Here is a 27699-nt window from a genome sequence, read left to right as displayed (position 1 = left end):
CTTTCTTTAAGCATTATAGGCTTGATCTTTCAGATAGTCAGGCTCTTTCCTTTGGTAGGAAAGTTCTACATGCTATTGTCCCACCCTAAATTAATTTTGGTATTTCTCTGGTGGCTGTCATGGTGGACGAAGAATAAAAGTCAGAATTATGACCTACCGATAATTCGGTTTCTTTGAGTTCACCATGACAGCCCCTTCATACCCCCCTTGTTATTTTATTATATTTTTGTTACCTATTCATCTTATCCTGTCCCTAAAGGGTAATTTGTAAAACACTGAGGAATGGTGGGAGGGGAGGGGCTTTTAAACTCTCTGTTCCTGTTGGGTCCAAGGGGACCATCTCTCTGGTGGCTGTCATGGTGGACTCAAAGAAACCAAATTATCGGTAAGTCATAATTCTGACGTTTTCATTTGCACAGCCCACTGTTCCAAAGATCTGTCAAATGCCAGTAGGGTGTAAATGCTCACTGCACCCCTTATTAAATTCTGTGAGGGGTGTAGTTTCCAAAATAGTATGGCATGTTGTTTTTTTTTATATATTTTTATTTTTATTTATTACTGTTCTGGCATCATGGGGGCTTCCTAAATGGGACATGCCCCCAAAAACCATTTCCGCAAAATTCACACTCCAAAATCCCATTGTCACTCCTTCCCTTCTGAGCCCTCTAGTGCACCCGCAGAGCACTTTACATCCACATATGAGGTATTTCCTTACTCAAGAGAAATGGGGTTACTAATTTTGTGGCGCATTTTCTCCTATTACTCCTTGTGAAAATGAAAAGTTTGGGGTAACACCAGCATTTTAGTGTTAAAAACCAAATTTTTCATTTTCATGTCCCACGTTCATCAATCACCTGTGGGGTGTTAAGGCTCACTGGACCCCTTGTTACGTGCCTTGAGGGGTGTTGTTTCCAAAATAGTATGCCATGTGTTTTTTCTTTTGCTGTTCTGGCACCATAGGGGCTTCCTAAATGCGATATGCCCCCCAAAAACCATTTCAGCAAAATTTGCTTTCTAAAAGCCAAATGTGACTCCTTCTCTTCTGAGCATTGTAGTTCACCCGCAGAGCATTTTAGGTCCTAACATGGGGTATTTACATACTCAGAAGAGATAGGGTTACAAAATTTTTTTTTTTTTTTTTTTTGGGGGGGTATTTTCTCCCATTACCCTTTGTAGAAATGGTACATTTTGGGGAAAAAACTGCACTTTAGTGAAAAAATTACTTTACATCCACATATGAGGTATTTCCTTACTCGAGAGAGATGGGGTTACTAATTTTGTGGCGCATTTTCTCCTATTACTCCTTGTGAAAATTAAAAGTTTGGGGTAACACCACCATTTTAGTGTTTAAAAATCTAATTTTTCATTTACACATCCGACTTTAACGGAAAGTCGTCAAACACCTGTGGGGTGTTAAGGCTCACTGGACCCCTTGTTATGTGCCTTGAGGGGTGTAGTTTCCAAAATAGTATGCCATGTGTTTGTTTGTTTTTTGCTGTTCTGGCACCATAGGGGCTTCCTAAATGTGACATGCCCCTCAAAAACCATTTCAGAAAAATTCACTCTCCAAAATCTCATTGTTGCTCCTTCTCTTCTTAGCCTCTACTACGCCCGCCGAACACTTGACATACACATGAGGTATTTCCTTACTCGAGAGAAATTGGGTTACAAGTTTTGGGGGGCATTTTCTCCTATTACCCCTTGTAAAAATTCAAAGACTGGGTCTACAAGAACATGCGAGTGTAAAAAATGAAGAATTTTCTCCTTCACTTTGCTGCTATTCCTATGAAATGCCTAAAGAGTTAACAAACTTTCTGAATGTCATTTTAAATACTTTGAGTTTTTATAATGGGGTCATTTATGGGGTATTTCTAATATGAAGGCCCTTCAAATCCACTTCAAAACTGAACTGGTCCCTGAAAAATTCTTATTTTGAAAATGTTATGAAAAATTAGAAAATTGCTGCTGAAGTTTTGAAGCCCTGTGATGTTTTCCAAAAGTAAAAACACGTCAAATTTATGATGCCAACATAAAGTAGACATATTGTATTTGTGAATCAATAGATAATTTATTTGGAATGTCTCTTTTCCTTACAAACAGAGAGCTTCAAAGTTAGAAAAATGTAAAAAATTTTCATCAAATTTTGGAATTTTTCACCAAGAAAAGATGCAAGTATCGACAAAAATTTACCACAAACATAAAGTAGAATATGTCACGAAGAAACAATCTTGGAATCAGAATGAAAAGTAAAAGCATCCCAGAGTTATTAATGATGGTCAGAATTGATAAAAATGCTCCCATCCTTAGGGTTATAATGGGCTCTGTCCCCAAGGCGTTAAGGGGTTAATATGGATAAATGTAAAGTTATGCATCTGGGTACAAAAAAAATGCATGCAACATGTGTCTTGGGGAGGTTAAACTAGGACAATCACTGGTAGAAAGGGATCTGTCTCTACTTGTAGATCATAGACTACAGAACAGTGTGCAATGTCAAGCAGCTGCTTCTAAGGCCAGCAGGATATTGTCATCTATCAAAAGAGGCATGGTCTTGCAGGACAGGGACATAATACTACCGCTTTATAAATCACTATTACAGCCTCACCTGGAATATGCTGTTCAGTTTTGGGCACGGGTTTATAAAGCAAGTAGGGTTTCAACAAGTGGGACCTAAGAAAAACATTATGAGCAGGATCCCAGCTAAAAACCCTGGCAACTTCATTCTCCACCACTACAATGGACAGTATGCAGAATTGAACAAAGTCCCAATTAAAGTTTGTGTGACTTTCAGCAATAATACCCTGTATACCCTCTCATCGCAGCAGTGTAACCCTTGCCTCAGTGCTGCTTTTCTTTTATTTCAGTTCACATAGCACCTTGCAAACTTTGTGTAGCCGTAATAACCCCAGTACAGTATTGTACAGTAAATCATCCCTAGCATAGTTATACCCTGTTCAGTCCAGTATACTTTCATCAGTACTCTCATGGTATAGCAGTAAAGAATAGGTGCTGTGCTGACCTGACAACTAATAGAGGAAGAAACTGTGCATGCTACTGGCACACAGTCCAGATCTGGTCCCACCCCTGAAATTGAAAGAAAAAGAAATAGCTGTACACCATGAAGGGGACTCTCTGTGGCTAAATGAAAGGGGTACACCGCTAGAAAACATAGTTTTTAAAAAAATCAATTGGTGCCAGAAAATTAAACAGATTAATAAATTACTTCTATTTAAAATTCCTAATCCTTCCAGTACTTATCAGCTGCTATATGTTTCATAGGAAGTTCTTTTCTTTTTGAATTTCCTTTCTGCCTGACCACAGTGCTTCTGACACCTCTCTCCATTTTAGGAACTGTCCTGAGAAGGAAATGTTTGCTATGTGGATATGCCCCTACTCTGGACAGTTCCTAAAATGGACAGAGGTGTCAGCAGAGAGCACTGTGGTCAGGCAGAAAGGAAATTCAAAAAGAGAAAAGAACTTCCAGTGGAACATATAGCAGCTGATAAGTACTAGAAGGATTACGTTTTTTTAATAGAAATAATTGAGTAATGGCTTGAGATGAGGCTTTCAAATGTGATTGACTGCTGCTATATACTGCTGATTGTCGACGCAAGAAATATACACCAGACAAGGAGTTGTTATAAACTCTTTCTCATCAGGAAACTCAGCTGTTCCCAGAGGGAGTTCTCATCGAGAGTTTTCCAGAATGAGTTATGTTTAATCCAGGAAGTACATTTAGTTTTTACATTTGACAAGAGGAGGGTTAGTTATTAGGGATCGACCGATTATCGGTAAGGCCGATATTATCGGCCGATAATCACGATTTTGGGCATTATCGGTATCGGCAATTACCTTGCCGATAATGCCCCGCCCCCCGCACTGCCCCCACCGTACCGCGACCGCCCCCCCCGACCCACCGCGTCTCACCCCCCACCGTAGTGCTGGGCGGTATACCGGTATGGATTTTAGCCCATACCGCTATACCGGTCGGGCCCCTCCCCCACCCTCCGAGTCAATAAAAAATAAATAAATAAACTTACCCGTAATGGGGGTGGTCCGGGCCATCCATCCTTCCTTCCTGTAGTGTCCGGCGCCATTCCGGGTGGAGGGTGCACCGGTACGGGCTGTCCTTCTCCGGAGGTCCTCTTCTCCAATCCGGGCAGGCTCCGGCCTAGTACGCTGCATAGACGCCGCTACGCCGTGACGTCAGGTGCGTCGCTGCGCACGGGCGTCACTGCGTAGCGGCGTCTATGCAGCGTACTAGGCCGGAGCCTGCCCGGAGTGGAAAAGAGGACCCCGGAGAAGAAGGACATCCCGGATCGGTTCACCCTCCACCCGGAATGCCGCCGGACACTACAGGAAGGATGGATGGCCCGGACCACCCTGACAGGTAGGGGGAGAGGAGCGGGTGGTGGCGGCGGCCTATGGCACCGCAAAAGCCACTGCAGTGCATTGATTTAAAGCGCCCGCTTTAAATCAATGACCTGCAGCGGTGTCGAGGGGGGATAAATAGCCGATAACTTATACCGATATTCCGGTATAAGTTATCGGCTATCGGCCCAAACCTCCACCGATTATCGGTATTGGCCCTAAAAAAACCATATTGGTCGATCCCTATTAGTTATGATGTCAAAATTAGCATGTTACATTTTTATTGGTTGTTTTAATATTGCGTCTGTATATATTAGCATATCTAGCGTCCTTTAATTTCTTGACAGATATTTTGTCTCTTTGCTCCTTATCTCTGTCGTGCTGGAGTCATCCCAATGCCTCCATCATAGTCTCGAACAGATAGCAAGCTTGTTATATGGGTGAAGGGGTAGGTAACAAATATCTTTTACCTGCATCAGCAATGGCATATTAGAATTTATATATTGATCAGTCATCAGAAACATAAGGGTCATCCCTATCAGCACCAGTTGATTTAAAAAAAAAAAAATGCTTTCCAGTGGAGTACCCCTTTAAAAGCGGCAAATGCACTAACGCCACATTTTCACTTCTCTGAAGGGTTAACCTGTTAGGGACGCTGGACGTAACCCTGGCTGCCTGGTACTTGGCTCACCTGGTACAGTACATGTATGCCCTGAGTCTCGTTTCTGCTAGGACACTCATTGAACCACCTGCGGCACAATCACAGGGATCCAAAGAGTAAAGAGCTCCTCTCACCTGCTCCTGGATGGCTCCTATGATCTTCTGCTCTGGTGTGCCTTCTGGCAGATCAGAGAAGTAGACTGCAGATAACACTGATCAGTGCTGTGCCTATGCATAGCACTGATCAGTATTACTAAGTAAATAAATTGCAATAAATAGTCCCCTTTTGGGGACTATAAAAATGTAAAAAAAATAAGGTTTTAATGAAAATAAATAAGCCCCTCCCCCTTTAAAAAATGAATCCCCTCTTTTTTTTATTTTATAAATAAAAAAAATGTAAAAAAATAAATCAACATGTTTGGTACCCCCGCTTGAGGACATTTCTGCACTATGCAATATAATGTTAATAATCCCATAACAAAATTGCTGATTTTCAGTCAACCACCTGAAAAAAAGGAATAAAAAGTGGTCACATATACGCAAAGGTGGTACCGCAAAAGCGGTATGGTGCAAAAAATGATCCCGTATAACTGTGTAAATTAAAAAACAAGAAAGATATAGGGGGTCAGAAAGCGGCATTTTTGAACATACACATATTAACACACTTTTCTATATTTGTCTAAACTCAAAACTTTTTAAAAAATGAAGTATCGGTTTAATTGTATTGACCAACAAAATAACCTTCAGTTTTTACCATAAAGTGCACTGCGTAAAAATTAAACCCCTTGAAATTGTGTTTTTTTTTTTTTTTTTTTCAATTTCTCAACATAAATAATTTTTTGGGTTGGTCCGTACATTTTATAGTAAAATAAAATGTGTCTTTACAAAGAGCAATTGTTTGCTGAAAACAAGCTCTCATATGGTTCTGTGGCTGGAATAATAAAGAGTTCTTAGAAGACAAGGAGGAAGAAATTAAAAAGCACAAATGCAAAATAGGCTGTGTCCTTAAGGGGTTAAGCATATAAAATCATGCAGATTTTTATAAATCTTTTAAAAATAACATGTTTTGTGGCTGTTTGTAAAAAAAAAAAAAAAAAAAAATATAAACAAAACAGTGACCCACAGAGATAAAGAAATATACCCCATTTGGTAAATAAAATTTCAATAAAACCGTTTGTGAAGTAAAATTTTCTAACTAACTGCAATATAGTGGCATTTGTGTGACACCAGCATGACTGACTAAACGAAGACCACTCTTTACATGTAGATGCCAGTGTTTCAGAATGTTTACCTAGGTATTCTTGAGTAAAGGTTAACCATTCCCTTATGCTCTGTACACACAATGGAGTGAGATTCTCTGTGCAGACATTCCAGACACTGCAGGGTACCGATATAATATGCCGGCACTAGGACCGCACAGGAGTGCGCCGTCTCATAGATGGCAATTCATTCCGTGCGGACTTTGCACAAATAATGAACGTGTTCATTCTTTGTGTGGACAAGGAAAATGGAATTTCCGTGCTGGAAACATCTGACATGGAAATTCCACAGTGTGCACAGAGCAGCAGAATCCCGTTTAAATCAAAGGGATTATGTTGCAGCAGAATGTCTGTGCCAGATTCCAATGCGTAATCTGGCACAGAAATTCTGAGGTGTGAACATAGCCTTAGGCTACGTTTCCACATGTTTTTTACTTCATGGGCCTCCTGAAGGAGACGAAACAGTAGCTGTTGGGGTAGTGGAGCGGTTAGGCACCAGTACAATGGGTGAGGAATTTTCGGCACTTTATGCACTTATGTGATATGTAGGATTGCTTTAGGTCAGTGGGCCTGCCTGCACCTGTATAGGAGTGCGTTCCATTATATCGGTGGTACAAGCAGGGGATATTTACAAATAGACACTATAGTGCCATGTAAGATATCATGTTTTCCTAAATATGGATGCGATATATAACATTAATGCTTATGCAGAATTATAAAACTACATCCCTTTCCCTTATCCTCTTACACCCTTCACTTCAATTCCCTGGTTGGACTTGATGGACGTATGTCTTTTTTCAACCATACTAACTATGTAACTATATAGGGGGTAACGTATAATTTAAGATTACTGGACCCTAAGCTCCAATTGTATACATTGGTAGACCTGGTCTGTGATGTTCCATGTACTATTTTTATGTTAGATTAGTAAATATAAAATCCAATTTTAATTGTAACCTAAGTGTAAGCTCTACAATTTCTTTGGTGTACCCTGGTGCAACTAACCCACAGTGGTGGCCGAGGTGAGGCGTGATACAATTTAATAAGGAAACTCAGAAACAGGGACTGGCAGTAAGGTCATGGAAAAATGGTACTGGTACACAGTTTAGACTGGACACTGCAAGGAACGCTTTCTAAATGGCTACAAGGCACAAAGATCCAGCAGGGGTCAGGAGGAAATGCAGACACTTTATAGGGTCAGCGCCTGTCAAGGACCAATTACCGGTGTGCTGGCCCTTTAAAATTCAGAGAGCCGACGCGCGACCTAGGAAATGGGTATGCGCACGCCGGCAGTCTGAGGAAGCAGAGGAGCCAGGAGCACGTTGAGGTAAGTAACCGCAGCCGGACATGCTTGCCGTGGTGCTGCCTGTCCCTGAAGCTGTACAGGGAGTTGGGCTGTGAGTACGCCTGCGGCCAGCATGACCAGCTGTGGTGCGACTCATGACAGGGTGTCAGTTGTCTGTTGGTTGATGGATCTAGCTGAGAGTTTTTGCCTTCCTTATTTCTGTACCTTTCATTATGCTTTTAGACTGAACTTGCTGGTACAATATGGTGAAGTTGGCAAATGTTTTACATTTACAGGTAATTTTCCAGACATGACAGTGGAACAATTTATGTCTAGTTATTTAGAAATATTTTGTAAGTCTTTTCCCTACTTATTGGTACCTAGAACCTTCTTTCTGAAGGCATGAAATAGCTAAAAAAAAGTACCGGTCACCAAATAAACCTTTCTAAACTAACTCAGGCTATGTTCCCTAACACCCCTCCCTCCCTTAAAAAAAAAAAAAAAATGTCAGAGCTTTAAAAATCTGTTTATCATACCTTTATTCTTGCTCAAATAGTGCAATCTCCCAGCAGGAGAAAGTGGATGTTTCCTAGCAGCCGTGACATCACTGAAGCCTGCTGGGGGACCACTTCCGCCCTCACATGATGATGAATAGCAGACCTTAAGGTCTGTGCAGCTTTCAGTAAGACTTTGTGTAGCTTTCAGTCTGTGTGCCGCTTTCAGTGAGGCTCTGTGCAGCTGTCAATTAAGCTTAGTGCAGTGAAGCACTTCCTGATTATGCTCTCCCTCCAGGCCTGGAGGAGACCAAACTCACTATTAATTGTGTCAGGGAACAGAACAGAGCCACCTAGTGGCTATATTTATTTTGAAAAGAAAGTAAATGTGAAAGTGTCTGTTAATTATATAAGGAACAATATATTAAACGTTTTATTTGGTGACAGGAACTCTTTAAAGGGGTATTCCAGGATTTTTTATTTTATTTGACTATGCTACAGTGGCTGTAAAGTTAGTGTAGTTCATAATATAGTGTCTCTACCTGTGTGTGACAGTTTTCCCACAATTCTTATGTGATTTTCACCCCAATATTAATTTTAACAGCATACAAAATTACTGTTGTCTCAGACTCTTCCCAGGTTGCAATGCGGCCGAGACCTGACGCCACTAGTCAGCTGATGACAGGGACCCTGTCTGCTTCAATGAGTGGAGGGATCGCTTGGTGGGAGAGAGATCAATCTGCAACTAATGCAACAGCTGTAGGCACCCTGATTGAAAATCAGAGGTTTTTTGAATGAATGCAGCTCATTTATGTTTCAATGGGTGGGGTGGCGGATGTGTGGGAGGGAGAAAAATGGAATTATGAGATTTGTAGGCAAAGAAGAAAACTCAAAAAGGAAATACCAGTTCACAAAAAGCTAGCCACAGTGTCATGTTAATCTCACAACATAGCCATTTAGCCCCAAGACAAGCGCAGATACTTCCTAAGCACGTCCATTACTGCCTGCCAGGTACAGACTAAAATCACCTTATGGTGGATAACCCCTTTAATTGTTTTATACTTCACATTTCAACATTATGCACATTTCAACTTTAAAAGGGCAAACTAGGTAGACTGGTCACTCAAAATTCTGGGATAGCCATTGTATGTTGAAATCATTGTATGGTAACTGGTTCCACAGTCCCTGAAATGTCAACCTGAAATAAAAAAATAAAAAAAACTTAACACAAAAATAGTATAAACCATTTACGTTCTGCAAGTTATCCCCTATCCTGTGTCTGGAGGAGGGGGGCCTGTATACAGTATACATAAACCATAGATGTGGCAGGATGAGGGACATTATGCAGCCCAGCTGTTGCAGTCAAGTACTCCAGATAGCCGTGATTGCAACTGACATACATGAGCATCGTAAGTTAATGCTTTTTTCAACTTATAATGGCCTCCATACATACTAATGCTTTCAGGGCATGCTGGGAGTTGTAGTTTTGCAACAATTGAAATTTCCAAATCATCTGCATGTACTAACCCCTTTTTGTGTTTTTTCTTTTTCTTCTTGTTTCAGATCCTTGTATCCTGTGGATTACGACGGATTTGTTGGACTACGGGGGGGGGGGGGGGGATTGAAATAACATAATTTTTCCGATATGCTGTGTTTTTTTTTAATTTTCAGGCTTAGTAGTGGAAGCTGTCTTATAGACGGAATCCATTACAAAGCTGGTGCTTAGCGTTAGCCCCAAAAACAGCTAGCGCTAACCCTTAATCATTACCCTGGTATCCACCGCCACAGGGGTATCGGGAAGAGCCGGTACCAAAAGGCTCGGGGCATAAAAAATGGTCCTCGCCCACCCTGGTAATGTCAGGCTGTTGCTGCTTGGTTGGTAAACTACACATGTTTTTTTTCCAAAAATAAATAAATTTAAATAAAGTGTATGATTCCTCGTATTTTCATTCTCAGCCAGATAAACACTAAGCAGCAACAGCCTGGCGTTACCAGGTTGGGAAAAGACCATTGTTACAGGCCCTCCCTAGCCTAAATAATGCCAGCCGGTTACCGCCTTAGCCCAGGAGCCCCATTTTTGATGCGTCGGGCCTGTTGGTATTTGCTCTTCCCCGTACCCCTGTTGAGGTGGGTAACTGGGTAATAATTGGGGGTTAGCCCTAGCTTTTTTTTTTCTGGGCTAACGCTAAGCCCCGGCTTAGTAATGGATTCTGTCTGTAAAATGCCTTCCACTACTAAACCTGAAAATTTTATCTAATAAGAAAAACACCACACATTGGACAATTTTATTAAAAAAAACACTCCCCCACAGTACTCATTAGCCATTTTATTAAAAGAAAAAAAATGCAGATCATCGCCGTAATTCAACAAATCCACTGTTTTTCACAGGATACATGGATCTGTAATGAGGAAAAAAAAAATGGGTTATTACATGCATAATGCATTGTCTTTCCAAACAGGGAGCCTTCAACTGTGACAAGACTACAACTGCCAGCATGCCCTGACAGACTTTGGCTGTCCGGGTATGTCGGGATTTGTAGTTTAGGGTCTGTTCACATTATACAAAAGTACAATTTGAACAGAGCTTCATACTTAACACCCTGGCTTTCAACTGTAGCTTTGTCCCTTAATGGCATCATCACTGGGGGCGGAGCTACATAAAGTCGGCCGGTACAGGAGCCAGGAAGGTAAGGGGATGTTGGCTTCTTTATACACTATAAAAAAGACATCTATAGATGACTGCATATAGTGTATATCCACCATAGGGGCTATAGGAGCAGAGATTTCCGTCAGTATAGTGATGGGATTCCTGGCTCCTGTATAGTATACATGTTTGCACTATGCATGCTATACGGCCAGAGGAGGCGAGTAGTGATTCTGTACATCACTCCTTACCTCCTTATACTCTGTGGACCGGGTGCTCTACATCCGACTCACAGAGAGGTACTTGAAGCCAGTGAAAAAAATGCCACAGGGTACAAAATTGGCTGTTTCCACATACCAGAGAAAACGCCAGAAAAAACTGCCAAAATGCAGGAAAAAGCTGTGGCAGTTTTTCTGGCATTTTGCTGGTGGGAAAAAAATCTTAGTGGAATTCTAGCCTTAGGCTAAGTTTCCACTTGTTTTTTTCTGTCAGTTTTTGGAATACTGCCACTGCAGTTTTTGAGCCAAAGTCAGACGTGGATCCATTGTGGCTTTTTTCAGGCCAAAAAATACCAATTAGTGTGTGTGTGTCTGTGTGTGTGTATATATATGTGTGTATGTATGTATGTATATGTATGTATGTATGTGTGTATATATATATATATATATATATATATATATATATATATATATATATATATATATATAATGTTGTTTTTTTTTTTCTCATTATAAGTCATGTGATCCTTTCACCATGTGAATCATGCATTTCTATTGAAGAATTTGGTGAAAGAAACACAAAAAAATGCCAGTGTTATAGTTTTCTACCAATCTATAACATCAATCAGAGAAGATATCTCTTTATCAATCTTTCTTTAATTGCCAAATTAAAGGACAACTTTGATGTGGTCTTCAAATCACTAAAAACATTTTGAATACTTGAAAGGTATTGAAACGAAAACACCATTGCCACTAATCGGAAAGTGGCAAAAAGTTTTTTTTTATAAAAAAAAAAGGTTTAATTTTCTCATATAACCAGATATTCTTAATTTATTTTCAGAACCACCTAGCGCACCTGGAAATTTGACTGTGGATGGGATAGATGCTACTTCTTTATCCCTAAGATGGAAAACTCCCGAGACAGAAGGAACGTTTGCCATAGATGGATATTTGATTGAGTACAGAAAGGAGGGCAGTAAGTCTAGATAATTATTTCAAAGTAATTTATTTAATGATACCTTTGTAGTTAAGTCATGTGACTAATCTGTGGGAGAATCAATGCGGAAAAACACAGATAAGTGACATACACATACAGTTTGTTCAGCATGGTGTGGAATTTCTAGCTGAAGTAAACAAGAGATGGTTATTCATGCAACATCTCGATTTAGATGCGGACATTAGCACAGATTGCATATCCAAATATCAGTTGGTTTGCATAAATGTCCTAAAATTACTTTTAACAGTAATGTGCTAATATGACTTTTTTTTTGTCTGTTTTGTAAATTTTTTTAAAATAATATACTTTTACCACCACTACATCTTAAAAAAAAAAACTCTTGTAAAACTATGCTAACACATTTGCCACATCTTTTCTATAATTTACTGCATTATTATTCTCCAGTATGGAATATGTAGGCAGCCATATTCACAATAATAGTTTGTGAATCCAGTGGACTGAAAAAAAAAATAGACTAAAGGTACTTTCACACGAGCGAATCCCCAGCACTTATTACGCTGCGGATCCGCCACTGAAGGACTGCTGTATGCTGTCTTTACAGATGCCTACTCGTAGCAGCAATACACCGCTACAAGCAGACACACTGAAGCGATGTGTGTTTCGCTGTGCATGCGTGGTGTACTCGTGCACATCTCGGACGCTCCCCCTGCTCTTTGAGCTAGGCCGATAGCTGCCGCGATGTGAGAGTATACTGCGCATACGCACGGCAACTCGCACATCGCAGTGTGTTTGCTCGTAGCGGCTTATTGCCGCTCCGAGCAGGCACCTGTAATGGCAGTATACAGGGGTCCTTCAGCAGTGGATCTGCAGCGTAACACGCGCTGGGGATCCACTCGTGTGACCCTACCCTAAGGGTACTTTCACACAGGTAGATTACATGCAGATTTTCAGCAGCAAATACGCTGTGGAAATTCCGCAGGTAATCCGACCGTGTGAACATACCCTTAGGCTGGGTTTCCACTTGGCAGTTTTTTGTATGACTGCCACTGCAGTTTTTGAGCCAAATGTAGAAATGGATCTAGCACGAATGAGAAGTCCTTCCTTTATACTTCCCATACTTTTTCAATACACTTCTGGCTGTAACTCTAAAACTGCAATGACAGTTTTCCAAAGACTTCAAAGTGGGAAACCTAGCCTACGGCAATGTTCATGCGACAGAATTTCCGAGTGGAATCCGGTGGAAAATGTAACTTTGCTGCACAGTGCAGAATTTTCCTGGCAGAAACTGCATCTGTGAAAATCCCAATTCTGGCCTCTGCCGAAAAAATTTGTATGTCAATTCTTGCAGCGGAATCCGCTCAGAATTGAATTTCCATCTATAGAAATGGCACATTTCTTAGTGGTACTAGCTCCAGCATTTTCTGATGGCGCCTGCTATTTGTAGAATGTCTACCTGTGTTTTATGGGCAGTTCCGCCATGTGAACATGGTCTAACAGTACCAAATCCATATCTCAAGAAACATTTTCAAATTCTTTTTAGGGTACTATCCCACTTAGCACATATGCAGCGTATTTCACGCTGCACAAAATCTGGGGGGAAAAATGCTGCATATTAAACTAATTTATTTATAAACAATAGAGGTGTAGAATATTAGCAGAAAAACTATTCAAAACAGTTTTTTTCGATAGGTTTAGCTGTAGGTTAAGTCAGGTCACAATATGAGTAGGTCAATGGGAAAAGAGGGGATATAAATGACTTTGAACATGACATGGTTGTTGATGCCAAGGGGTTGTTCTGAGTATTTTAGAAACTGCTAATCTTCTGGGACTTTCACGCACAAACATCTCTAGGGTTTACAGAGAATGGTCTGAAAAAATAAAAAAATATCCAGTGAGCCACAATTGTGTGGATGAATGTGCCTTTTTATTGTCTGAGGTCAGATAAAAAAAAAAAAGGAAAGACTGGTTTGAGATGACAGAAAGGCATCAGACACAGTATTTTGCATACCTTGGTTGTGATGAGTGGTTATTTGAGTTACTGTTGCCTTTTTGTTATTTTGAAACAGTCTGCCCAATCTCTTCTGACCTCAACAAGGCATATATACAGTGGGGAAAAAAAGTATTTAGTCAGCCACCAATTGTACAAGTTCTCCCACTTATAGTTGAAGTGTACCTATGTTGAAAATCACAGGCCTCTTTCATCTCTTTGAGAGACAGAATGGGGGGGGGGATAATACAGTAAATCACATTGAAGGATTTCTAATGAATTAATTGGTAAATTCCTCAGTAAAATAAGTATTTGTTCACCTACAAACAAGCAAGATTTCTGACTCTCAAAGACCTGTAACTTCTTCTTTAAGAGTCTCCTCTGTCCTCCACTTGTTACCTGTATTAATGGCACCTGTTTGAACTTGTTATCAGTATAAGACACCTGTCCACAACCTCAGTAACACTCCAAACTCCACTATAGCCAAGACCAAAGAGCTGTCGAAGGAGAACAGAAACAAAATTGTAGACCTGCACCAGGCTGGGAAGACTGAATCTGCAATAGGCAAGCAGCTTGGTTTGAAGAAATCAACTGTGGGAGCAATTATTAGAAAATGGAAGACATACAAGACCACTGATATTCTCCCTGGATCTGCGATTTCACGCAACATCTCACCCCGTGGTGTCAAAATGATCAAAAGAAAGGTGAGCAAAAATCTCAGAACCACATGGGGGGACCTAGTGAATGACCTGCAGAGAGCTGGGACCAAAGTAACAAAGTCTTCCATCAGTAACACACTACGCCACCAGGGACTCGAATCATGCAGTGCCAGACGTGTCCCCCTGCTTGAGACAATATATGTCCAGGCCCGTCTGAAGTTTGCTAGAGAGCATTTGGAAGATCCAGAAGAGGACTATGAGAATGTCATATGGTCAGATGAAACCAAAGTAGAACTTTTTGGTAAAAACTTGATACGTCATACCATACCTACTGTGAAGCATGGGGTGGAAACATCATGCTTTGGGACAGTTTTTCTGCAAAGGGATCCGTGTAAAGGAAAGAATGAATGGGGCCATGTATTGTGAGATTTTGAGTGAAAACCTCCTTCCATCAGCAAAGGCATTAACCCCTTAAGGACCCATGACGTACCGGTCAGTGAAAGTAAAACCCCTCCGGCTGTCCTGTAAGCTGTTCAGGATGCTGCGATTTCGCCCTACCTGCCTCCATGTTGTCCGATCGCCGAATGACTGCTCAGTGCCTGAGATCCAGGCATGAGCAGTCAAGCGGCAGAATCATCGATCAGTGGTTTCCTATGAGAAACCACTGATCAATGTAAAAGATCAGTGTGTGCAGTGTTATAGCCCCCTATGGGAGCTATAACACTGCAAAAAAAAGTGGAAAAAAAAAAGTGAATAAAGATCATTTAACCCCTTCCCTAATAAAAGTTTGAATCAACCCCCTTTTCCCATAAAAAAAAAAAGTGTAAATAAAAATAAACATGTTGTATCGCCACGTGCGGAAATTTCCAAATTCTAAAAATATATAGTTAATTAAACTGCACGGTCAATGGCGGATGCGCATAAAAAATTCCAAAGTCCAAAATAGTGCATTTTTGGTCACTTTTTATATCATGAAAAGAATGAATAAAAAGATCAGTAAGCCCTATCAATGCAAAAATGGTACCACTAAAAACTTCAGATCATGACGCAAAAAATGAGCCCTCATACCAGAAGATGACAATTTTAAACGTATTAATTTTCCTGCGTGTAGTTATGATTTTTTCCAAAGGTATGACAAAATCAAACCTACATAAGTAGGGTATCATTTTAATTGTATGGACTTACAGAATAAAGAGAAGGTGTCATGTTTACCGAAAAATGTACCGCGTAGAAACTGAAGCCCCCAAAAATTACAAAATGGTGTTTTTTTTCTATTTTGTCTCTCAATGATTTTTTTTTCCGTTTCGCCGTACATTTTTGGGTAAAATTACTGACGTCATTACAAAGTAGAATTGGTGGTGCAAAGAATAAGCCATAATATGGATTTTTAGGTGCAAAATTGAAAGAGTTATGATTTTTTTAACCCGGGCAACGAGTGGCTTTGTAAGAAGCATTTCAAGGTCCTGGAGTGGCCTAGCTAGTCTTCAGATCTCAGCCCCATAGAAAACCTTTGGAGGGAGTTGAAAGTCTGTGTTGCCCAGCGACAGCCCCAAAACATCACTGCTCTAGAGGAGATCTGCATGGAGGAATAGGCCAGAATACCAGCAACATTGTGTGAAAACCTTGTGAAGACTTACAGAAAACATTTGACATCTGTCATTGCCAACAAAGTGTATATAACAAAGTATTGAGATAAACTTTTGTTATTTACCAAATACTTATGTTCCACCATAATTTGCAAATAAATTATTTAAAAATCAGACAATGTGATTTTATGGATTTATTTTTCTCATTATGTCTCTCATAGTTGAGGTATACCTATGATGAAAATTAGAGGCCTTTCTCATCTTTTTAAGTGGGAGAAATTGTACAATTGGTGGCTGACTAAATACTTTTTTGCCCCGCTGTATACTCCAGCTAGGTTCCAGCACTACTAGCACTCAACACAGAGAAAGTGTTTGACAATGTGGACTGGACCTGGCTGGGGATGGTTCTAGACAAAGCTAGGATCATTGGACCCTTACACACCTACATTCAGGCATTATATACTGCTCCTCCTTGGCCAAGGGAACAAGACAGGGATGCTCCCTGGCCCCCCCCCCCTTTTTTTTTTTTCCATACTTTAACATACATTGTACAGAACATCAACTAGTATCCCATCCCCCTCCCCACCCCCAGTCAGCAAGGTTATCTACTCTCATTTACTACATTCATTGTATATCTTAGGGGCAACTTTCTTCTCTCTGTAATAGAGGGACTCATATATTTTTATCTGTTCTACTGCATTTTGCCATTCCTTCTGTTGGACCTTCCGGGGCAAACCATCTCCTTAGAATTAATATTTTTGCCATACCAAAAACTTTTAGGGCGACATTATGCCTTTCTCTACCTGTTAATCCTATACCGAGGATAGCTGATTTTACATAAAAATTTATTTATTTTTATTCTTCACTTCCTTTCAATAGTATTGTACACCTCAAGCCAGAACTTATTAATCTTAGGGCATCCCCAGGTCATTTGGATAAGATCCGCCTCTTCTGCTTGACACTTCGGACAATTCGAATCTGTTCTTTTCCTGATATTATGAAGGAATTTAGGTGTATATAGGATCCTATGCACCATTTTAATAATAGAAATCTTATGATTCATGTTCAAGGTAGACCAGTTAATGTTTTTAAACACCTCCTCCCATTCTATTTCTATCCGTCCCACCTCCTGTGCCCATTTTATTCTACTTTTTTCGAGCCATTTTATCCCTTTATATACCTTGCCTAATACTTTGGTTGGAGTCATCTGTATGCAGAATACGGTATATAATACATTAACTCATGTTTACAGATTTCCTTTTTCTTTTTTATTTATTCATATTTGTCAATACATGCTATCCATCATAATATAATACATGCTAAACAAAAGAAAAGATATACCTGGTATACCAAATCAAATATAATACATAATTATTAGTCATAGGGTATCTAACTGTACGCACCCCGGGTTAACCACACAACGTTAAACAAGCAAAGCTACCGACAAAAACATACCAAAACAAGACCAAATAAAGCAAATAAAACAAAACAACAACAAAAAAACAGCCACAGTAAAAAGAAAAAAAAAAAACCCTCTCCTATCTCAAGTCTTAAATTATAATCTATCCAGCCACATCTGCCATATAAGATTAAACTTATCTTCCTGTCCTCTTTTGCAGTAAATCGACTTTTCCCAGGCCACTATCTTCTCCATTTTTCTAATAAATTTCTCCATTGTAGGAGCCCTTGGATCTTTCCATAGCTGGGCTATCAATTTTCTAGCATTATACAATAATCCACCCAAAGCCAGTTTACCTGTATCAGAGAGATGTACATTATCCACATAGCCAAATATACAAGTTTTAATTTCCATAGGAAGCATTACCTTCCAGATCTTCCCAATATATTCTAAAATACCTTCCCAGTATTCCTGAACCTGCGTGCACGTCCAGAACATATGAATTAAGTCCGCCCCCTCCTTTAAGCATCGCGGGCACTTATCATCAGTACGATATTCAATTTTGTGCAAGAAAGATGGCGTTCTAGAAGACCTAAACAATATATATAATTGGGTTAATCTTGCTCCCTCTCCTAGAGCTTGCATTGGTACGTTTCCCAGAATAGTCTTCCACTGTTCCCCAGAGGTCCCTCCCGTTGCCATTTATCAAAAGCTGGTATTACTTGTCTCGTCCATCCCTTGATAGCTAAAAGACGATATAGCTGAGAGAGAAACCCTTTTTGCTTTTTTTTGTTTTAGTATAAAGTCCAGCGCTACATCCTTGGATATAGTGAGTGAACAGTACCTCCGCTGAGACATAATAGCATGTGATAGCTGGAGATACTGAAAAAAATGCCTCTCTGGGTAGGTGAAAATCATTCTGGAGCTCTGCAAAAGTACGGAGAGAGTCGTTTAGTAGAATATCCTTTAACCGGACTATGCCGAGTTTACTCCAGTTACCAAACCCTTGCAATTTTAATAATTCAGGTAGGGCTTGATTCCCCCATATTGGGGTATATTCATTACACTTACCCACCCTTCTAATTTGTTTTACTTTATTCCAGGATTTATGAATTAAGTTATATGTTGGAAGATATACATATTTTTTAGTTTTAAATTCCCCTTTCTCTAGTGCCGTTGTTAAATTATTTATTTCAAGGGCACTCATCATTATACACATATTAACGGTGGGAGATTCCTCAAGATTCCAACCCCTGATATGTTGGCATTGTGATCCGAGGAAATATATCCATGGATTCGACAATGCCAATCCTCCATCTGTCTTCTCCCTTTGAAGATATTCTAATTTAATTTTCGGCTTTCTCCCGTTCCAAATCATGTCACGTAATTGAACATTTATCCTATGAAACAAGGAGAAAGGCAGCCAAATTGGGGAATTATGCAGGAAGTACAGAAGTTGCGGCATAGCGATCATTTTAATTAAATTTACTCTACCAATTGGAGAGAGATTTATTTTACTCCAGGCTGTCTTTTTCTTTTTGATGCGGTTAAGTAGCGGAAGGAGATTTCGTTTTTCATATTCTTGTATCGAGGGGGAGAGTTCTATACCTAAATATATCTGTTTAGCGCATTCAATTGTGAGGTCCTCATTGATCTGTATATTCGTAATTTGTCTCTAATGGAAGTAAGTATGATTGTTCCCAGTTTATAGTAATTCCAGAAAAACTGCCAAAGCATCTAAACGCCTCGACGGTGGCCCGGTGTGAAGAGCCCATGTCATTCAGAAAAAAGTAAAGTATCGTCCGCGTATAATGAAATCTTGTTGACGCAATCCCCATACTGGAAGCCCACTATCTCCGATGAAGTACGAATATATTCCGCCAATGGCTCCATTGTAATAGCAAATAACAAAGACAGTGGACACCCTTGTCTTGTCCCCCGATATAGTCCCCCATTTATTCTGATACATGCTATCGGGTTCTTGTACAGCATCCTGACCCATGAAATACATTTTGGCCCAAACCCCATGGTCTCCAGAGTCGCCCAAAGACAGGGCCACTCCACCGAATCAAAGGCTTTCTGCGCATCTAATGAAAAAATGTCCCTGTCTTTGGGGGAGTCCGGAGAAACCTGAAAGCTCAAAAACACCCTCCTAATATTCATGGATGCTGATCTGGTTGGAATAAATCCAGTTTGATCTGGATGGATCAGTTTTGCTCTAACTTTATTTAGCCGTAATGCCAGAACTTTTGCCAAAAGCTTTACATCAGCGGTTTTTATGTTTTTTTTAGTATGACCACGATTATAGCTTCATTCATTGAGGATGGTAAAAAAACATCTCTCAAGGAGTGATTGAAAACGTCCAAAAGTTTTGGTAGGAGAACATCCCCATACTTTTTTATATATCTCCACAGGTAGCCCATCACTACCAGGTGATTTATTATTTGCAGAAGCGTCAACCGCTTGCTCTAATTCTCCCAGGGTTAAATCTCCTTCCAATATCTCATACTCTGCACCCAACAGCTGAGGGAGGTTAACCTGTCTGAGAAAATCCACCATGTCTTTATCTGTACATGCGCTTTTATTAGATGAGTGATACAGTGTGGAACAAAAATCCACAAAGATGTTTAATATTTCAGCACTATCTGTAACCTGGGAACCATTTCTATCATGAATGGCTGATATATGTGAAGGGGGATCCTGAGCCTTCACAATGTTGGTCATTATATGCCCCGCCCCCTCCCCTTCAGCATAATCAGTTTGCTTTTTCAACATTCTGCTATTGTTTGCCGCTTCCAGGAGGTTTAATCTCAGCTCCATTTGAGCTTTCCTTAAAGTCTCCCCTCTTAAAGCTCCCGGATCCGCACTAAATCCCAGCTCGTACAGCATCGTATAAGGCGTCTGTCTTTCTGATGGTTCTAAGTTTTTCATTTATAATAGATTTTATAAGAATCCCTCTAAAAAATGCCTTCATGGCGTCCCACTTTATTTGTGTAGATGAAGTATTAACATTAATGGTAAAATACTCTGTGATTAATCCCTTTATAGTCTGAGTAGCATCTATAATACCCAGCCAATATGGATTTAATTTCCACAAATATTTTCCTCCACAATTCTTTGTCCACTCGATATCGACCCGCACTGGGGAATGGTCAGACAAAGTGCGTGTTATGTATATCACATCCTTTACATATGGTATAATCAGAGCATTCCCCAGTGCCAGGTCGATTCTCAACAGAGACGAGTAAGTAGATGAACAGCACGAATACTGTCTACTCACAGGGTATCTGAGCCGCCATAAATCCGACAACCCTGCCTCGCTAAGCAGAGTGCCAAAAGGAGTGATTTTGCCTTCCCCTAGATTACCTTCTCAAAAGCACTTTTCACTTATATATAGAGAAAAAAAACTACTCTGACCAAGACTATATTCTTTAGTAAGAACTTTCCACTCTTCTAATTTATTATCTACTATTAAATTACTCACTCTCTTAATACCCTTTTTTTCCCCAATAAACATAGCCTCTCAATTTGAAAAATTCAGCTAAATACCCATTATCCCAAACCAATGTATAGTGTAGACTCCCTTTTTTTTTATGTCAAGAAGCCGTCTCGTGTATCTCCATATTCTATTTAGCATATTGCAAGTGGGGATCTTTTTAACTCCCCCATGCATACATCTACCACTTTCAATTAATTCTAGTGTAGTACCACCTGTGCTCCCCAATTTAGCAAAAAAAATATTTTAGTATTCAATTCTCACTCACCATATATTCAATTTGTACAGCAATATAATAAAGTTGCACGTTCGAGATTCTGAGTCCTCCTTTTTCCAGAGGGGGATTCAAGAATCCGTGCTTCGTGCGTGCGTGTTTCCTATCCCATAATAAACTATTTATCTCCCTTTGAGTTTTTTTGAAGTGCGGTTCCCCCAACCAAATTGGTGCTGCCCTCAGCATGTGTACCATAGAGAACATTATCGTCTTCATCAGCAGAATTCTTTCTGCCATATTCATAAAAAGTTTATTCCATATTTGTATTTTAGTTCTTACCTTCTGAATTAATGGTCTGATATTTAATTGGGCAAAATCCTCTATCTTCTTCGATATTTTGATCACTAGATATTCCAGGGACTCATTTTTTTTTTTTTTTTTTTTTTAAATATGGGTATCCCCAGATAACATTCCCGATTTCCTCCAGTTAATCTGGAAAGCAGAATATATCCCATATTCTTTTATCAACTCCATTACTTTGGCTATTTTCTTAACCAAGTCCGATATAAATAATACCTGTCACGATGCCGGCTGGCAGGAGGTGGATCCTCTGTGCCAGAGAGGGATTGGCGTGGACCGTGCTAGTGGACCGGTTCTAAGTCACTACTGGTTTTCACCAGAGCCCGCCGCAAGGCGGGATGGTCTTGCTGCGGCGGTAGTGACCAGGTCGTATCCACTAGCAACGGCTCAACCTCTCTGGCTGCTGAAGATAGGCGCGGTACAAGGGAGTAGACAGAAGCAAGGTCGGACGTAGCAGAAGGTCGGGGGCAGGCGGCAAGGTTCGTAGTCAGGGTGGATAGCAGAAGTTCTGGTACACAGGCTTTAGACACACAAAACGCTTTCACTAGGCACAAGGGCAACAAGATCCGGCAAGGGAGTGCATGGGAGGAGGTCAGATATAGTCAGGGACCAGGTGGAAGCCAATTAAGCTAATTGGGCCAGGCACCAATCATTGGTGCACTGGCCCTTTAAGTCTCAGGAAGCTGGCGCGCGCGCGCCCTAGAGAGCGGAGCCGCGCGCGCCAGCACATGACAGAAGGGGACGGGAACAGGTAAGTGACCTGGGATGCGATTCGCGAGCGGGCGCGTCCCGCTGTGCGAATCGCATCCCCAACGGCCATGACAGTGCAGCGCTCCCGGTCAGCGGGACCGACCGGGGCGCTGCGGAGAGAGAGACGCCGTACGCGCTCCGGGGAGGAGCGGGGACCCGGAGCGCTAGGCGTAACAATACCACATCATCTGCGTATAGCAGTATTTTCTAGTTTTTCACTTTAATGCCGAACCCCTCAAATATGTCTCCCTTATAAGCTGAGCAAGGGTTTGATAAAAATGGAGAAAAGGAGGGGGGCAGGGGACTCCCCTGCCTTGTTCCTCTCTGTAACTTAACGGCTTCCTGAGAGATTTAATTGTTTTTATTAATTCTGGCTCTAGGGAAATGAGATATTCCTTTCAGCCCTTTCAAGAATACCTCTCCCAAGTTCATGCGTTTTCGCTACACAGAAGAGAAATCCCCATTACACCCTGTCAAATGCTTTGTGAGCATCTAAGAACAGGATGGAGCTGGGATCCCTGTCCTCAGACAGCTGCATATTCAGAAATACATGTCTGATATTGCTATAGATGTTTCTCCCTGGTACGAATCCCTTTTGTTCACTTCCTATTAGATGTTTGATTACCTGCTGTAATCGCCAGGCCCAGATCTTACTGAATATCTTTTGGTCAGTATTTAAAAGGGAAATTGGTCTTTATGTGTCAAAATCCCGGTTATCCTTCCCCTTTTTTGGTACTAAAACAATAATGGCTTCCGCCATTGTGGGGGACAGTTCCCCTTTACATAAGGATTCATTGATTACCTCAAGGAAATATGGTAACAGGGAATCACTGAACTTTTTATATACATCAAATACCAGGCCGTCCGACCCCGGGGCAGAGCTGTGGGTAAAGGATTTCCATGCCAATTCCACTTCTTCTCGATTGATATTTTACCCAAGATCTGTACGCTCTTCCTCGTGTGGAGGTTAATTCCATCTAGAAATAACTCAATTTCTCTTTGTCTTCTTACTCTCCTTTGTATATAAAATCCTGATAGAATTCCAACGCTATACGTGCTATTTCCTCCTGCTTACAGACTTCCCTCCCCTTTTTTTATCCTTTAATACTGAAATCCTCTTTTTTTTTTTTCCCCCTCTGGTTAATAATCCCCATAAATGTTTTATTCGGCTTTCCTGTCTACAAACTGTCTTTGTTTCCTAAAAATCAGCGTGTTGTGCCTTCTCCATTACTAATTTCCGGTGCATTTCTTGGAGTGTGCTTACCTTATGCCAATTTTCTTCACTAGCATTGCTATGATATATACTCTGTTCTTTTTATTTTTTCAACTAGCACCTTCTCCTCTTCTTTACACTTCTTCTTAAATCTCGCTACATTTCTAATTAATATCCCTATCAGAAATGCCTTTAACCCCTTCCCGCATCATCATATGCTTGCAGTTCGCGCATCATGATGTTTATATAAAGTCATTCAGTTAACCCGGCGTGGCATCACACGGGCTAACTGGAAGAAGTCCCACTGTTACCAGCGGGGGACAACTTCTGCAAACCCCCGACTGTGGATGTTCCTGGCCAGCGATCACGGTGATTGGTCCCTGTTAACCAATCAGTGTCTCAGCTGGCTGGAGCGGTTTAAGTTAATTTCACCCAGTCTGCCTGACCCTAGAAGTCCGGGCAGAGCAGGGGAAGATGAGCGCTGCGGTGGGGACATACCACAGGTCCGACAAATGCAGCGGGGACTGGCGGCAGGCAGGTGGAGGACGCAGCGGCAGGCAAGTGGAGGAGGACACAGTGGCAGCCGCCAGTCTAGGGTAAAATCGGAATAGCATAGGGAGAATTCGCCCATAGTTTCCAGTCTGTGAGAATCTGTTTGTTACTATTAGTATTATAGGCAACAGCTGTTTCACATTGGAAGGATTGTTGTAACAAGGCAAGTAGTTCCGACAGGGAAGGGGGAACGGGTGTCTTTCAATGTCTGGTTATGACTAGTTTGGCCAAGACCAAGATTTTGCACGTTATAGCATGCATGGGAGGTGGTATATCTGATATCCCTAGTAATAGGAGAGCTAAGGCAAGTGACAACTCAATGTGGTACCCACAGATATCTCCTAGTAGGGTCTCGACTGAGTGCCAGTACGTAGTCAGGGAAGGGCAGTGCCACAGAACATGGGAGAGAGTGCCTCTATGACCGCAATTCCTCCAGCATTGTGGAGGTGCATCTGGAAAGATGTTGTGCAGAATGTCTGGGGTAGGGTACCATCTATATCTAGTCTTAACCACTGCTTCTAATTGTGTTACACAGGGTAGTGATCTTCTAGACAAAGTGAAGGACTTGTTCCACTCTGCGTCGGTAATAGAACGGGAGAGTTCCCGTTCCCATTTCTTGAAAGGGGCATAGGAAAACCGAGGGGTCTCGTCCTCTAAAATGTCATATATGGGCCGAAGACCCTTCGTTGGCCTGGAAGCTAAGGCGTAAGCAAGTTTATTATATGTCCAATGGTCATCAGTATAAGAACAGAGGAAGTGTCTGATTTGCAAGTATTAATAAAAGTCCTGTTGTGGTAGTGCATACGTGGTTTGTAAGTGCTCGAAAGTGTGGAGTACGGCATTACGGAACAATTGCGTAATGGTTGTGAGGCCTTGTGCTATCCATGGTGTCAGGTTCAAGTTAGGAATTGCCCACGTCAATAACTTGGTGGGGGAGCCTGAGGGGGGGTGTAACGTGTCGTGTACCTGTCATCTCCAAAAGAGAGGACCAGCAGCTCAGGCTTGCTAATGTAAGAGGGGAAGCACGCTGTGGCAGGGATAGCTTCCAGGAAGACACATATAAAAGAGATTTACTATCTAAGGGTGTACAGAGGTATGATTCCAGTTTTGCCCATGGCGGGAGTTGTAACTGAGGACTGGAAGGTTAACATTTGGGAGATTAAAGTGGCCCTGAGGTATTTGCGTAGGTCAGGCAGGCCTACGCCCTCTCATTATCTGTGTCTGTACAGTAGTGTTAAGGAAACTCTACATCGGCCATCTCTCCAAATGTAGGCGGACATGAGTCAGGTAGCTGAAAGAAAGAAGGTGTCTGGCAGAGACATTGGCAAAGTCCTGTAGAAGTATAATAGCTTCGGGAGAACTAACATTTTGAATGAAGCGATTCTGCCTAACCAGGATATTTCATTTTTCCCTAGCGCTGAGAGATCCTTTGACATCCGGTGCAGAAACGGGGCATAATTGCAATCATATAGTTTGGCATAGGAGTTAGGGATGTTAACCCCTAAGTAGGTTATATGATCAGATCTCCAATCTAAGTTAAATTTTGTCTTAAGGGAACTAACTTCTTCATCAGTCAGTAAAATAGGTAAGACCTGAGACTTGGAGGAGTTGAGTTTGTAGTATGAAACCTTGCTATAATCAGTTAATACAGAAAGGGACCCCTCCAGGGATTGCCCCAGACACTCAATCGTTAGAAGAACATCATCTGCATATAGCGATATCAGGTGAGAAGTATTACCAACTGTTATACCTCTAATTCTTGTGTTTCCCCTGAGTGTCAAGGCCAGAGGTTCAATGCAGAGATTGAATATCAAAAGAGAGGAGGGGCATCCCTGGCGGCTCCCATTGGTTATGGAGAATTTGTCTGATAAGGTTCTATTAGTGAACACACAGGCATTCGGTGCAGAATATAAAGCTTGGAAGTCCCTCAATATTTGTCCTTGAAATCCCATAGATTGGAGTACCGAGAAGGCGAACCGCTAATGAATGCGGTCAAACGCCTTCTCTGCATCCAGGGAGAGGAAGATAGAGGGTAAACCCCGTCTCTCCACATAATGCAAAAGATTCAACACCCTTCTCGTGTTCTTGTATGCCTGGCATCCCACCCCACGAATCCCACCTGATCATGAGATAGTAACTGAGGTAAAAGGGAAGCTAGTCGTTTTGCTATAATAGACGCGTATATTTTAATGACTACATTTAATAGCGAGATAGGCCTGAAGTTTCCAGGCCTATACGCTGGTTTGCCAGGTTTAGGGAGTGTTATTATTAATGCCTCTTTATTTTCCCCCGGTAATGTGCCTGCGTTACCAGTTTCATTATAAAGCTATCGCGTGCGGAGACAACAGTGAGGCGAATGTTTTATAGTAGCATGAGGTAAGGCCGTCTAGGCCTGGAGATTTGCCGTTGGGGAGAGATTTAATTACCGAGGACCACTCCTCTGCTGATACGGGCGAGTTAAGGGAGTCAAGTTGAGAGTTGGTGATTTTGTGGAATCTGTAAGTGCGCTAAGAATGAGATGTCTTCTTGTGTAGGTTGGTAGGTATTGGCGTCTTGAGCTAAGTTATAAAGTTTGGAGTAGTAATCTCTAAAACAATTGGCTATTAGTTGGGGGTGGAACATTTTATGAGATGAGGTGGGATCCCACAGAAAGGGAATCTTAGATTTTGTGTGCTTAGATTTTAATCTATTTGCCAAAAGTCTACCTGATTTATTGTCAAATATATGGTATTGTGTTTTGCAGCTTATTAAGTCTTTTGGCGTATTCATCATAAAAAAGGGCATGAATCTGGGACCTGATAGTTCTCCATTGTTGGGCCAGTAAAGCACTAGGGGAAGGTTTGTTCATCTCATCTACTCGTTCTTGCTCACGCAGTAATGTGGTTAAACGTTGGGACCTCTCTTTTTTTTTTTTTTTTAAGGATATGACCTAGTTTAATAAAGGAGCCCCTGATTACAATGGGGATTTCATATTGTGGTCGCAGAGACTTCAGAAGTGGCGTTCATGGTAAAATAAGAAGAGAGATCAGAATGCAATTTGATCTTGTAAGTTGGGTGTCTTAACAAAAAATCATTCCTGCGCCACAGGTAGGTAGGAGCAGGGACATCCTTCTCCAGTAGTTCCATTTGTATAAGAGAGTGATCAAACCATTTTTGGGGAATTACGGGGGAGGTGCTGACCAAATCTAACAATGTCCTATCTACTAAAAACAGGTCAATTCTTGAATAACTGTTAAAAGTAGCAGAATAGTAGGTGTAGTAACATTCATTAGCGTGAGTGATGTGCCAGGCATCATACAACGATTCCTGGGCCAACAAGCAATAAAAAGAAATAGCATGTCCTGTTGTTGAGGGAGAACGGTCGAAGTCCGAATCAGGCACCGCATTAAAGTCTCCTGCCAATAGCAAGGGGCCCTGCTGGTGTTCATGCGCGATCTTAACGACCTTCCCCAAGAAGCGGACCTGCCGTCTATTTGGAGCATAAACTGACATGATAGTGTATCAGACATTGTTGAGAAAGCAGGTTAACAATACATAACGTCTTTGTGGGTCTATTACAGAAGAGAGTAACTGAAAGGCCACCGTATTTTTGATAGC

The 27699-nt window shown here is 41.2% G+C and overlaps 1 protein-coding gene across 3 annotated transcripts in view; it reads left to right on the top strand.

Moving 5' to 3' along the window:
- Positions 1 to 27699, top strand: part of LOC130356315 (myosin-binding protein H-like) — a 229518-nt gene that overhangs the window by 52099 nt on the left and 149720 nt on the right. The window contains exons 1-2 of one of the 3 annotated variants that reach the window (XM_056557636.1): positions 10618 to 10753; positions 11770 to 11904. In XM_056557636.1, coding sequence (XP_056413611.1) covers positions 10696 to 10753; positions 11770 to 11904 — 193 coding nt within the window. In that variant the 5' untranslated portion in view covers positions 10618 to 10695. Of the gene's footprint in view, positions 1 to 10617; positions 10754 to 10891; positions 11010 to 11769; positions 11905 to 27699 lie in introns of those variants that run through there. The other 2 variants (XM_056557635.1, XM_056557634.1) reach the window with 2 other exon arrangements.

The sequence above is a fragment of the Hyla sarda genome, chromosome 2 (genome assembly GCF_029499605.1).
Source record: "Hyla sarda isolate aHylSar1 chromosome 2, aHylSar1.hap1, whole genome shotgun sequence".
In the NCBI taxonomy this organism is placed as follows: Eukaryota; Metazoa; Chordata; class Amphibia; order Anura; family Hylidae; genus Hyla; species Hyla sarda.
Note: the sequence above shows the minus strand (reverse complement) of the source record. Positions and strands in the feature narration are given on the sequence as shown.